A 12749-nucleotide genomic window follows, 5' to 3' on the forward strand; every position below is an offset into this window, starting at 1 on the left:
CCACAATTTGAATAACTGCTGACTGTTTACTGAAAGTAGGATGATGTATCAATATAACAACTGTAGCTTTAATTCAATATGAGTAGAGCAGAAAATCCCTTACAGTTGTGGGCTACCTACATGCATTCTGGATTTTTTTTCTCAATAATTTACCTTGCTATTTCTATATGTTTGAGTTGGCTTTTTCCTTTGGGTCTCAATTTATTTCCCCAACGCTGAGCCATTTAATCCAGCTACGACTTGAGTTTTCTCTTTGGTTGGAAAAAAAAAAAAATAGGAATATGGATTAATTAGGTCATTATTATAGTTCCCCTCTTTGCAAATACTATTATGAGATTTTCCTCTGAGCATAAAGTCTTCCCTAACTGGTTTCTTCTCTTGCACATACTTCTTTTTTTTTTTTTTTAATATTTATTTATTTATTTAATTTTATTTTTTGGTAGCATTGGGTCTTTTTTTTTTTTAATATTAGAATTTTATTTTTTACACATATTAGTGTATATATGTCAATCCCAATCTCCCAATTCATCACACCACCACACACCCTGCCCCCCACCGCTTTCCCCCCTTGGTGTCCATACGTTTGTTCTCTACAACTGTGTCTCAATTTCTGCCCTGCAAACCCGTTCATCTATACCATTTTTCTAGGTTCCACATGTATGCATTAATATACAATATTTGTTTTTCTCTTTCTGACTTATTTCACTCTGTATGACAGTCTCTAGATTCATCCACGTCTCTACAAATGACCCAATTTCGTTCCTTTTTTATGGCTGAGTAATATTCTATTGTATATATATACCACATCTTCTTTATCCATTCATCTGTCGATGGGCATTTAGGTTGCTTCCAAGTCCTGGCTACTGTAAATAGTGCTGCAGTGAACATTGGGGTGCATGTGTCTTTTTGAATTATGGTTTTCTCTGGGTATATGCCCAGTAGTGGGATTGCTGGGTCATATGGTAATTCTATTTTTAGTTTTTTGAGGAACCTCCATACTGTTCTCCATAGTGGCGGTATCAATTTACATTCCCACCAACAGTGCAAGAGGGTTCCCTTTTCTCCACACCCTCTCCAGCATTTGTTGTTTGTAGATTTTCTGATGATGCCCATTCTAACTGGTGTGAGGTGATACCTCATTGGAGTTTTGATTTGCATTTCTCTAATAATTAGTGATGTTGAGCAGCTTTTCATGTGCTTCTTGGCCATCTGTATGTCTTCTTTGGAGAAATGTCTATTTAGGTGTTCTGCCCATTTTTGGATTGGGTTGTTTGTTTCTTTAATATTGAGCTGCATGAGCTGTTTATATATTTTGGAGATTAATCCTTTGTCCGTTGATTTGTTTGCCAATATTTTCTCCCATTCTGAGGGTTGTCTTTTTGTCTTGTTTGTAGTTTCCTTTGCTTTGCAAAAGCTTTTAAGTTTCATTAGGTCCCATTTGTTTATTTTTGTTTTTTATTTCCATTACTCTAGGAGGTGGATCAAAAAAGATCTTGCTGTGATTTATGTCAAAGAGTGTTCTTCCTATGTTTTCCTCTAAGAGTTTTATAGTGTCTGGTCTTACATTTAGGTCTTTAATCCATTTTGAGTTTATTTTTGTGTATGGTGTTAGGGAGTGTTCTAATTTCATTCTTTTACATGTAGCTGTCCAGTTTTACCAGCACCATTTAGTGAAGAGTCTGTGTTTTCTCCATTGTATATCCTTGCCTCCTTTGTCATAGGTTAGTTGACCATAGGTGCCTGGGTTTATCTCTGGGCTTTCTATCCTGTTCCATTGATCTATATTTCTGTTTTTGTGCCAGTACCATATTGTCTTGATTACTATAACTTTGTAGTATAGTCTGAAGTCAGGGAGTCTGATTCCTCCAGCTCCGTTTTTTCCCCTCAAGACTGTTGGCTATTCGGGGTCTTTTCTGTCTCCATACAAATTTTAAGATTTTTTGTTCTAGTTCTGTAAAAAATGCCACTGGTAACTTGATAGAGATTGCATTGAATCTGTAGATTGCTTTGGGTAGTATAGTCATTTTCACAATATTGATTCTTCCAACCCAAGAACATGGTATATCTCTCTATCTGTTTGTATCATTTTTAATTTCTTTCATCAGTGTCTTATAGTTTTCTGCATACAGGTCTTTTGTCTCCCTAGGTAGGTTTGTTCCTAGGTATTTTATTCTTTTTGTTGCAGTGGTAAATGGGAGTGTTTCCTTAATTTCTCTTTTAGATTTTTTGTTGTTAATGTATAGGAATGCAAGAGATTTCTGTGCATTAATTTTGTATCCTGCAACTTTACCAAATTCATTGATGAGCTCTAGTAGTTTTCTGGTGGCATCTTTAGGATTCCCTATGTATAATATCATGTCATCTGCAAACAGTGACAGTTTTACTTCTTCTTTTCCAATTTGTATTCCTTTTATTTCTTTTTCTTCTCTGATTGCCGTGGCTAGGACTTCCAAAACTATGTTGAATAATAGTGGGGAGAGTGGACATCCTTGTCTTGTTCCTGATCTTAGAGGAAATGCTTTTAGTGTTTCACCATTAAGAATGATGCTTGCTGTGGGTTTGTCGTATATGGCCTTTATTATGTTGAGGTAGGTTCCCTCTATGCCCACTTTCTGGAGAGTTTTTATTATAAATGGGTGTTGAATTTTGTCAAAAGCTTTTTCTGCATCTATTGAGATGATCATATGGTTTTTATTCTTCAGTTTGTTAATATGGTGTATCACATTGATTGATTTCCATATATTGAAGAATCCTGCATCCATGGGATAAATCCCACTTGATCATGGTGTATGATCCTTTTAATGTGCTGTTGGATTCTGTTTGCTAGTATTTTGTTAAGGATTTTTGCATCTATATTCATCAGTGATATTGGTCTGTAATTTTCTTTTTTTGTAGTATCTTTGTCTGGTTTTGGTATCAGGGTGATGGTGGCCTCATAGAATGAGTTTGGGAGTGTTTCTTCCTCTGCAATTTTTTAGAAGAGTTGGAGAAGGATGGGTGTTATCTCTTCTCTAAATGTTTGATAGAATTCACCTGTGAAGCCATCTAGTCCTGGACTTTGTATGTTGGAAGATTTTTATCACAGTTTCAATTTCATTACTTGTGATTGGTCTGTTCATATTTTCTATTTCTTCTGGTTCAGTCTTGGAAGGTTATACCTTTCTAAGAATTTGTCCATTTCTTCCAGGTTGTCCATTTTATTGGCATAGAGTTGCTTGTAGTAGTCTCTTAGGATGCTTTGTGTTTCTGTGTTGTCTGTTGTAACTTCTCCTTTTTCATTTCTAATTTTATTGATTTGAGTCCTCTCCCTCTTTTTCTTGATGAGTCTGGCTAATGGTTTATCAATTTTGTTTATCTTCTCAAAGAACCAGCTTTTAGTTTTATTGATCTTTGCTATTGTTTTCTTTGTTTCTATTTCATTTATTTCTGCTCTGATCTTTATGATTTCTTTCCTTCTGCTAACTTTGGGTTTTGTTTGTTCTTCTTTCTCTAGTTCCTTTAGGTGTAAGGTTAGATTGTTTATTTGAAATTTTTCTTGTTTCTTGAGGTAGACTTGTATTGCTATAGACTTCCCTCTTAGAACTGCTTTTGCTGCATCCCATAGGTTTTGGATCGTCGTGTTTTCATTGTCATTTGTCTCTAGGTATTTTTTGCTTTCCTCTTTGATTTCTTCAGTGATCTCTTGGTTATTTAGTAATGGATTGTTTAGCCTCCATGTGTTTGTGTTTTTTACGTCTTTTCCCCTGTAATTTATTTCTAATCTCATAGCGTTGTGGTCAGAAAAGATGCTTGATATGATTTCAATTTTCTTAAATTTACTGAGGCTTGATTTGTGACCCAAGATGTGATCTATCTTGGAGAATGTTCTGTGTGCACTTGAGAAGAAAGTATAATCTGCTGTTTTTGGATGGAGTGTCCTATAAATATCAATTAAATCTATCTGGTCTCTTGTATCATTTAAAGCTTGTGTTTCTTTATTAATTTTCTGTCTGTATGGTCTGTCCATTGGTGTAAGTGAGGTGTTAAAGTCCCCCACTATTATTGTGTTACTGTCGATTTCCTCTTTTATAGCTGTTAGCAGTTGCTTTATGTATTGAGGTGCTCCTATGTTGAGTGCATAAAAATTTATAGTTGTTATATCTTCTTCATGGATTGATGCCTTGATCATTATGTAGTGTCCTTCCTTGTCTCCTGTAACATTATTTATTTTAAAGTCTATTTTATCTCATATCAGTATTGCTACTCCATCTTTCTTTTGATTTCCATTTGCATGGAATATCTTTTTCCATCCCCTCACTTTCAGTCTGTACGTGTCCCTAGGTCTGAAGTGGGTCTCTTGTAGACAGCATATAAATGGGTCTTGTTTTTGTATCCATTCAGCGAGCCTGTGTCTTTTGGTTGGAGCATTTAATCCATTCACGTTTAAGGTAATTATTGATATGTATGTTCCTATTATGATTTTCTTAATTGTTTTGGGTTTGTTTTTGTAGGTCCTTTTCTTCTCTTGTGTTTCCCACTTAGAGAAGTTCCTTTAGCATTTGTTGTAGAGCTGGTTTGGTGGTGCTGAATTCTCTTAGCTTTTGCTTGTCTGTAAAGCTTTTGATTTCTCCATCGAATGTGAATGAGATCCTTGCCGGGTAGAGTAATCTTGGTTGTAGGTTCTTCCCTTTCATCACTTGAAGTATATCATGCCACTCCCTTCTGGCTTGTAGAGTTTCTGCTGAGAACTCAGCCGTTAAACTTATGGGAGTTCCCTTGTATGTTATTTGTCATTTTTCCCTTGCTGCTTTCAATAATTTTTCTTTGTCTTTAATTTTTGCCAATTTGATTACTATGTGTCTCGGCGTGTTTCTCCTTGGGTTTATCCTGTAACGGACTCTCTGCACTTCCTGGAATTGGGTGGCTGTTTCCTTTCCCATGTTAGGGAAGTTTTTGACTATAATCTCTTCAAATATTTTCTCGAGTCCTTTCTCTCTCTCTTCTCCTTTTGGGATCCCTATAATGCGAATGTTGTTGCATTTAATGTTGTCCCAGAGGTCTCTTAGGCTGTCTTCATTTCTTTTCATTCTTTTTTCTTTATTCTGTTCCACAACAGTGAATTCCACCATTCTGTCTTCCAGGTCACTTATCCGTTCTTCTGCCTCAGTTATGCTGCTATTGATTCCTTCTCGTGTATTTTTCATTTCAGTTATTGTATTGTTCACCTCTGTTTGTTTGTTCTTTAATTCTTCTAGGTCTTTGTTTAGCATTTCTTGCACCTTCTCGATCTTTGCCTCCATTCTTTTTCCGAGGTCCTGGATCATCTTCACTATTATTATTCTGAATTCTTTTTCTGGAAGACTGCCTATCTCCATTTCATTTAGTTGTTTTTCCTGGGGTTTTATCTTGTTCCTTCATCTGGTACATAGCCCTCTGGCTTTTCAATCTGTCTGTCTTTCTGTGAATGTGGTTTTTGTTCCACAGGCTGCAGGATTGTAGTTCTTCTTGCTTCTGCTGTCTGCCCTCTGGTGGATGAGACTATCTAAGAGGCTTGTGGAAGTTTTCTGATAGGAGGGACTGGTGGTGGGTAGAGCTGGCTGTTGCTCTGGTGGGCAGAACTCAGTAAAACTTTAATCCACTTGTCTGCTGATGGGTGGGGCTGGGTTCCCTCCTTGGTTGTTTGGCCTAGGCGACCCAACACTGGAGCCTACCCGGGCTCTTTGGTGGGGCTAATGACAGACTCTGGGAGGGCTCACGCCAAGGAGTACTTCCCAGAACTTCTGCTGCCAGTGTCCCTGTCCCTCAGTGAGCCACAGCTGCTCCCCTTCTCTGCAGGAGTACCTCCAACACTAGCAGGTAGGTCTGGTTCAGTCTCCTATGGGGTCACTGCTCCTTCCCCTGGGTCCCGATACGCACACTACTTTGTGTGTGCCCTCCAAGAGTGGAGTCTCTGTTTCCCACAGTCCTGTCAAAGTCCTGCAGTCAAATCCCGCTAGCCTTCAAAGTCTGATTCTCTAGGAATTCTTCCTGTTGCTGGACCCCCAGGTTGGGAAGCCTGACGTTGCGCTCAAAACCTTCACTCCAGTGGGTGGACTTCTGTGGTATAAGTGTTCTCCAGTTTGTGAGTCACCCACCCAGCAGTTATGGGATTTGATTTTATTGTGATTGTACCCCTCCTACCGTTTCACTGTGGCTTCTCCTTTGTCTTTGGATGTGAGGTATCTTTTTTGGTGAGTTCCAGTGTCTTCCTGTTGATGATTGTTCAGCATTTAGTTGTCATTCCACTGCTCTCGCAAGAGGGAGTGAGAGCACGTCCTTCTACTCTGCCATCTTGAACCAATCTCCAGCCTTGGGTCTCAGTTGCGGCATGAGGGATCCTCCACTGCGGCGCGTGGGCTTCTCTCCAGTTGTGGTGCATGGGCTCCAGAGTGCGTCGGCTCTGTAGTTGTGGCCCGTGTGCTCAGTAGTTGTGGCGCACAGGCTTAGTTGCCCCACGGCATGTGGGATCTTAGTTCCCCGACCAGGGATCGAATCCCCTGCATTGGAAGGGGGATTCTTAACCACTGGACTGCCAGGGAAGTCCCTCTTGGACATCCTTTTGTATTTAGTCTTATCTTTCAGCAAACAAACAAGTATTTATTTATGTGTATATATACACAGTATATATTTTTGTGTGTATATCTGTGTAAAATATCTCTTTGTAGAACTTTAATCTCCAGCAAAATAAACTTTTAAAGGAACTCAAGGTTTATGTCTATTGTGCTTTGCTGAAGCAAGGCACTAGTGGCCCCTGGCTATGATGACCATTCATCTTGGTTTGCCTGAATTATCTGGGTTTTGGCTGTTGTCTTGGCATAATTATTATAATGTCTTATTTCACTCCAAAAGTATCCTGGTTTGGACAGTGGTTCTCCTGCCCATGGGCCAGATGCTTTATTTGGCCTGTTTAGGGTGTTTTAATTTTTTATTTCATTTTTATTTTGTTCAATTTTTAACTTACACATAAAGATCTTTTGTATGAAAATTTTTTAAAAATCAGAAGCTATGGCAATACTGGTTTGCAATTTCTACATGGTAACTGTTGTCAAGCTAAATGATGGCCACTTCTTTTGGCCACCTCTTTTAGGATGGGAAGTGTGCTTTCTGCCCTCTTCATTTATGTATGTTGATCCCTGACCCCTGAAATCATTTGAGTTTGCAACCCTTGTTATGTAGTAATCTAAGTATAGTGTGGATACACAGAAAGTATTGCTAACAGTGTAGTTTTCCTCTGTCACCAGTAACAGTACCTATATTCCTTTCAAATCTTTTGCTTGCCTGACATACATTATCATTCAGTAACTGTTAGTTTCCATTTTCCATAGACCAATGTTTAAAATTGGACAGCTTTCATGAGAATCACTTGAGGGATTTGTTAAAACTGCTGCCTTAGTTCAGACCTTGAGGTCTGTCAGTCTGCATTTTTAACAAGTTCCCCTACATGATTGTTATGTCACTAAAATTTGGAAACCACTGCTATAGACTACAAAGTATTTTCAAAACTTGACTTTAAATGTTTTTCAATATTTTATTTGCATACTAAATAGGATTTACAGGTCTGAAAGAAAGATTTAGTAATTCTATTTTGTGTGTGTGTGTTATTTATAATAACTACCAATGTGAAAATTTAGATAAATGTCGTATTTTTGTGTGTATGTTAATATGCTTACTTACATGAAGTCACAAAATGGCTTTTTTCCCCCAGATTTTAAAGGGAGAATGCCTTCTGGACCTTTCTAGTTTTACTGATAATAGGTAAGTGTCTAGCACTGATGGTATCTGGCATATCATAAGCTGACAATCTGATTTGTTGCACTTTGTTAAGTGAAATGTTGTATGAAGGTAACTGCTCCAAATTCAAGTTCCTTCTGTTTTGGTGGCATTGAGTGGGTGTTATCACTAAGCCTTGCTGTCTTTAAGTACATTTATTTTAAGATCCCATTGGCTCTTAAAACAGCTGCTCTCCTGAGAAACTCATAAACAGACCCAGTGACTTCTGTATTTGACTTTACATTCTTTCATTAATCAAATATTGGCAAATTCAGAATGTGCTTATATTTCAAGGCCACACACAGTTGTTTCCTCAATGATCAGGTCTTAATTAGGTTCAACTAGTTTCCAGATTAAGTGTATATTCTTTTCACTCACCTTTCAAAGTAATTTATTGCCATGTATGTGAATGTGAAGAATGTCTGTGATCGGATAGAAACCTCTGATATTGTTAGATGGGCAAAGTTAATAAAAACTAGAAAGTCATGAGCTTTTCTAGTCTGTGGAGTCAAAATCTATCAAGTCAAGATAAATCCATTGTGTAACTTAGTTTTATTCTAGCAGCTTAAAATAATTCTCTTTTCAGCAAAGCAGTGAACAAGGAGTATGAAGAATATGTTTTAACTGTTGGTGACTTTGATGAGAGGATCTTTTTGGGAGCAGATGCAGAAGAGGAAATTGGAACTCCTCGAAAGTTCACTGGTGATGCCCCATTAGGGAAACTGACAGCACAGGCTAATGTGGAGTGTAACCTTCAACAACACTTTGAAAAAGTAATTAACCTAGCCTGGCCTCAGTCTTGAATGATCTTTTTCTCTGTGTGTGTGATTCTACTAACAGCAGAAGCATCTTTCAAGTTAAATCTTGAGTTTCTTCTACTAATTCATATTTCCCATGAAAGCCTTAAAAGGTATTTTTCAAAACTATGGCATTTAGTATTTATACCTCATTTCTTGCAATTTTTCATATTTGGATATTTTCCCAGAATGCCTGGGTTTTCAGTAGAGTATGTGTCTTTGGATATGAAGAAGGATTTATGCTTTCTTCCTATTTTTTCTTTGCATCACTTTAGCCACTCTTCTCTTGCCTTAAAATTTAGTTTGCTTTCCTACCCATGACGAACTATGTGCTCTTCCCAAACTTTAGCCATATAACTCTGGATTTGATTGTTAATAGCCAAGGCTTAATTCTGTATTTATGTGTTAGGTGGGTTGGAGGATGAGGTCTAATGGAAAATTCACTGGTCCGGAAGATAGAAACCTAAGTTTTAGTCCCAGCTCTGCCATTACCTTTGTCAGCTTAAACAAGTTTTTTAACTTCTCTGTGCCTATTTCCTCATGTGTAAAATGAAAATGTGCCTGTTATATTTCAAATGAATGTTATGAAGATAAAATGAGATTATGGATAGAAAGCACTTTGGGAAAGTGTTATTTAAAGGTAGGATGTTATTAGCATAATATTGCTAAAAATTTGGTGGGTAACCAGAAGAGGGGGAAAAAGTAACCTACTAAACATGAATTATTCTCTATTCAGAGAAGATGGTATATGTACTGAATTAAGCACATAATGGGGAAGAAGGTAGCTTTTTAATCTCACATAATTGTCTTTTCTGACAGAAAACATCATTTGCACCTTCTACACCACTGACAGGACGACGATATTTAAGAGAAAAAGAAGCAGTCATTACTCCTGTTGCTTCAGCCACCCAAAGTGTGAGCAGGTTACAGAGTATTGTGGCCGGACTGAAAAATGCACCAAGTGAACAACTTGTAAACATTTTTGAGTGAGTACAATACTAGTATTTTTCCAAATGTCTCTTTTAAATTAGATTCTGTATTCCATTCTGTTTTCAGTACTTCCGAATTCTGGAGAGAGTGGATATACATCTGGCAAGTTTTACTGTACCATTTCAATCACAAAGTATGTTGACCTAAAATCAGATAGAAGTACCTATTAAAAATTGTATATAAATTTTATTTCATATTACTATAGACTTTCAAGGTTAAATGCATCTTAAAGGTTATTTAGCTCCAACATTCCATTCTGGTAACACCCCTAATTTATGCATTACTGTTTTTCTTTTTACATTGATTTTAAATGGGTTCAATATAAATGTCCATCAAATGGGAGACTGGTTACATATTGATGGTACAGCTGTAAAATGGAATTTTATGCAATTGTCTAAGAAAAAGAAGCATATTTCGTAGTAAAGATGATAAAGTCAGGCCAGATTAGAGAACCTTATTTCCTAATACCTAATGAAATAACAGAATAGTAAAAATCAGCAAACTACCTATCAGCAGAAACCAAATGAAGAGAGGGATATGATTTCATGCTATAATTTTCCAAAGTGGTGGTCAGGAAAGGAAATGGATGCTTCTGGTATGCCCATCCCCAAGAAGCGTTACTGGGGGAAAAGGGTATGTTGATGGGACTTTTTTATTTATTTATTTATTATTTTTGGCTGCGTTGGGTCTTTGTTGCTGCACGTGGGCTTTCTCTAATTGTGGCAAGTGGGGGCTACTCTTCATTGCGGTGCACAGGCTTCTCATTGCAGTGGCTTCTTTTGTTGCAGAGTGTGGGCTCTAGGTGCGCAGGCTTCAGTAGTTGTGGCACGCGGGCTCAGTAGTTGTGATGCACGGGCTTAGTTGCTCCGTGGCATGTGGGATCTTCCCAGACCAGGGCTCGAACCCATGTCCCCTGCATTGGCAGGCAGATTCTTAACCACTGCGCCACCAGGGAAGTCCTATTAATAGGATCTTGAAAATACTCATTAATACCCCAGATATGGAGAGAAACAAATGGAGTGAGTAGGCAGATGAGTAAAAAGTCATAGAAACCTCCCCAAGTGAATGTCCCTGTATACCACCAAGATAGCAGTCCCTATCAAAATCCCAATGGCATTTTTACAGAAATAGAAAAAAAAAAATCTAAAATTCATAAGGAATTTTGAAGGACTTTTAATAGCCAAAATAATCTTGAGAAAGAAGTAAAAAGCTGGAGGCCTCACATTTCTGATTTCAAAACACACTCCAAAGCTACAGTAAGCAAAACCGTATGGTATTGGCATAAAGACAGACATGTAGACTAGACATGGAATAGACTAGAGTCCCAAAATAAATGTTCACGTATATCATTAAATGATCTTTGACAAGGGTGCCAAGACTACATTATGGGGAAAGCCAGATATCCACAGGCAAAAGCATGAAGATGGACTCTTATCTTACACCATATACAAAAGATACTTTAGATACCTGTTATAGGTGGAATCATGCAGTATTTGTTTGTGTTTGGCTTAATTCACTTAGTATCATATCTTCAAGGTTCATCCATGCTGTAGCATATGACAGGATTTCCTTCTTTTTAAGCCTGAATAATATTCCATTGTATATATATACATACCACACTTCCTTTATCCATTCATTCATCAGTGGACATATAGGTTGCTTCCACATCTTGGCTGTTGTGAGTAATGCTGCAGTGAACTTGGGTATGCAAATATCTCTTTGAGATATCCACATGTGAAAGAATGAAGATGGACTTTTATCTTACACCATGTACAAAAGTTAACTCAAAATTTGTTAAAAACCTAATAAACATGAGACCTGAAACTGTACAACTAGAAGAAAACATAGGTGAAAAGCTTTATGACATTGAAATGGGCAGTGATTTCTTGGATGTGACATCAAAAGTATAGGTAACAAAAGCAAAAATAGAAAAATGGGACTATATCCCACTTAAATACTTCTGTACAGCATCGAAAATAATAAGATGAAAAGGCAACCTACTAGAATAGAAGAAAGTAATTGCAAACCATATATCAGATAAGGGGTTAATAGCCAGAGTATATAAAGAACTCCTACAACTCAAACAACAAAAAACAAAACAAAACAAAAAAACAACAAACACCTGATTTGAAAAAGGGGCAAAAGACTTAAATAGACATTTCTCCAAAGAAGACATACAAATAGCCAACAAGCATGTGAAAAAATTCTCAACATTACTAATCATCAGGTAAATGCAAATTAAAACCACAATGAGATATCACCCGTTCGGATGGCCACTATCAAAAAAACAGAAAATAACAAATGTGTTGGTGAGTATCAGAATTGGCACTCCACTGGTGGGATTATAAATGGTGTAGCTGATATGGAAAACAGTATGGAGATTTCTCAAATAATTAAAAATAGAATTTTTATGACCTAGCAATCCCACTTCTGGGTATATATCCCAAAGAGTTGAAAACAGGATCTCACAGAGATATCTGCACACCCAAGTTTATTGAAGCATTACCCGTAAGAGCCAAGATATAGAACCAACCTAAATGTCCACTGATGAATGAATGAATAAAGAAAATGTGGTATGTACAACAGAATATTACTCAGCCTTAAAAAGAAGGAAATCTTATCATATGCTACAATATGGATGAATCTTGAAGACATTATACTGAGTGAAATAAGCCAATCACAAAAAGACAAATACTGCATGATTCCACTTATATGAGGTATCTAAAGTAATAAGACTGATAGAAACAGAAAGTAGCATGGTGGTTGCCAGGGGATGGGGGAGGGGGGAAACAGGGAGTTGTTGTTCGATGGGTATAGAGTTTCATTTATGCAAGATGAGAAAGTTCTAGAGATCACTATACAATAACATGCACATAGCTGACAATAATGTACACTTAAAAATTAAGAGGGTAAATTTGTTATGTGTTTTTACCACATAATAAAATTTTAAAAAGACAACCTAGTTGGAAGAAAATGTAACTCAAGAGGCACAGCTTTGCATTAGAAGAACTTGATAAGAACATAAAATGTTTTTGCCATGTATGCTACATGGCACATAATGCTGGTCTTTTTGAACATGGGACTGGGAATTCTGAACCCTGCACTAGTTATTTGGCTTTGGGCAAATCACATTGTTTCTCACAGTCTTGGATTTGTGTCATTTCTGAATTAAGA

General features: G+C 37.2%; 1 protein-coding gene across 3 annotated transcripts in view; it reads left to right on the forward strand.

Moving 5' to 3' along the window:
• The window catches only part of RBL1 (RB transcriptional corepressor like 1), an 80985-nt gene that overhangs the window by 13915 nt on the left and 54321 nt on the right, over window positions 1-12749 (forward strand). For all 3 annotated transcript variants that reach the window (XM_082361928.1, XM_082361929.1, XM_082361930.1), the window contains 3 exons: window positions 7724-7773; window positions 8375-8561; window positions 9405-9571. In XM_082361928.1, the coding sequence (XP_082218054.1) occupies window positions 7724-7773; window positions 8375-8561; window positions 9405-9571 (404 nt within the window). The remainder of the gene's footprint in view (window positions 1-7723; window positions 7774-8374; window positions 8562-9404; window positions 9572-12749) is intronic.

This window comes from Balaenoptera borealis, assembly GCF_965194805.1.
Source record: "Balaenoptera borealis genome assembly, chromosome: 16".
In the NCBI taxonomy this organism is placed as follows: domain Eukaryota; kingdom Metazoa; phylum Chordata; class Mammalia; order Artiodactyla; family Balaenopteridae; genus Balaenoptera; species Balaenoptera borealis.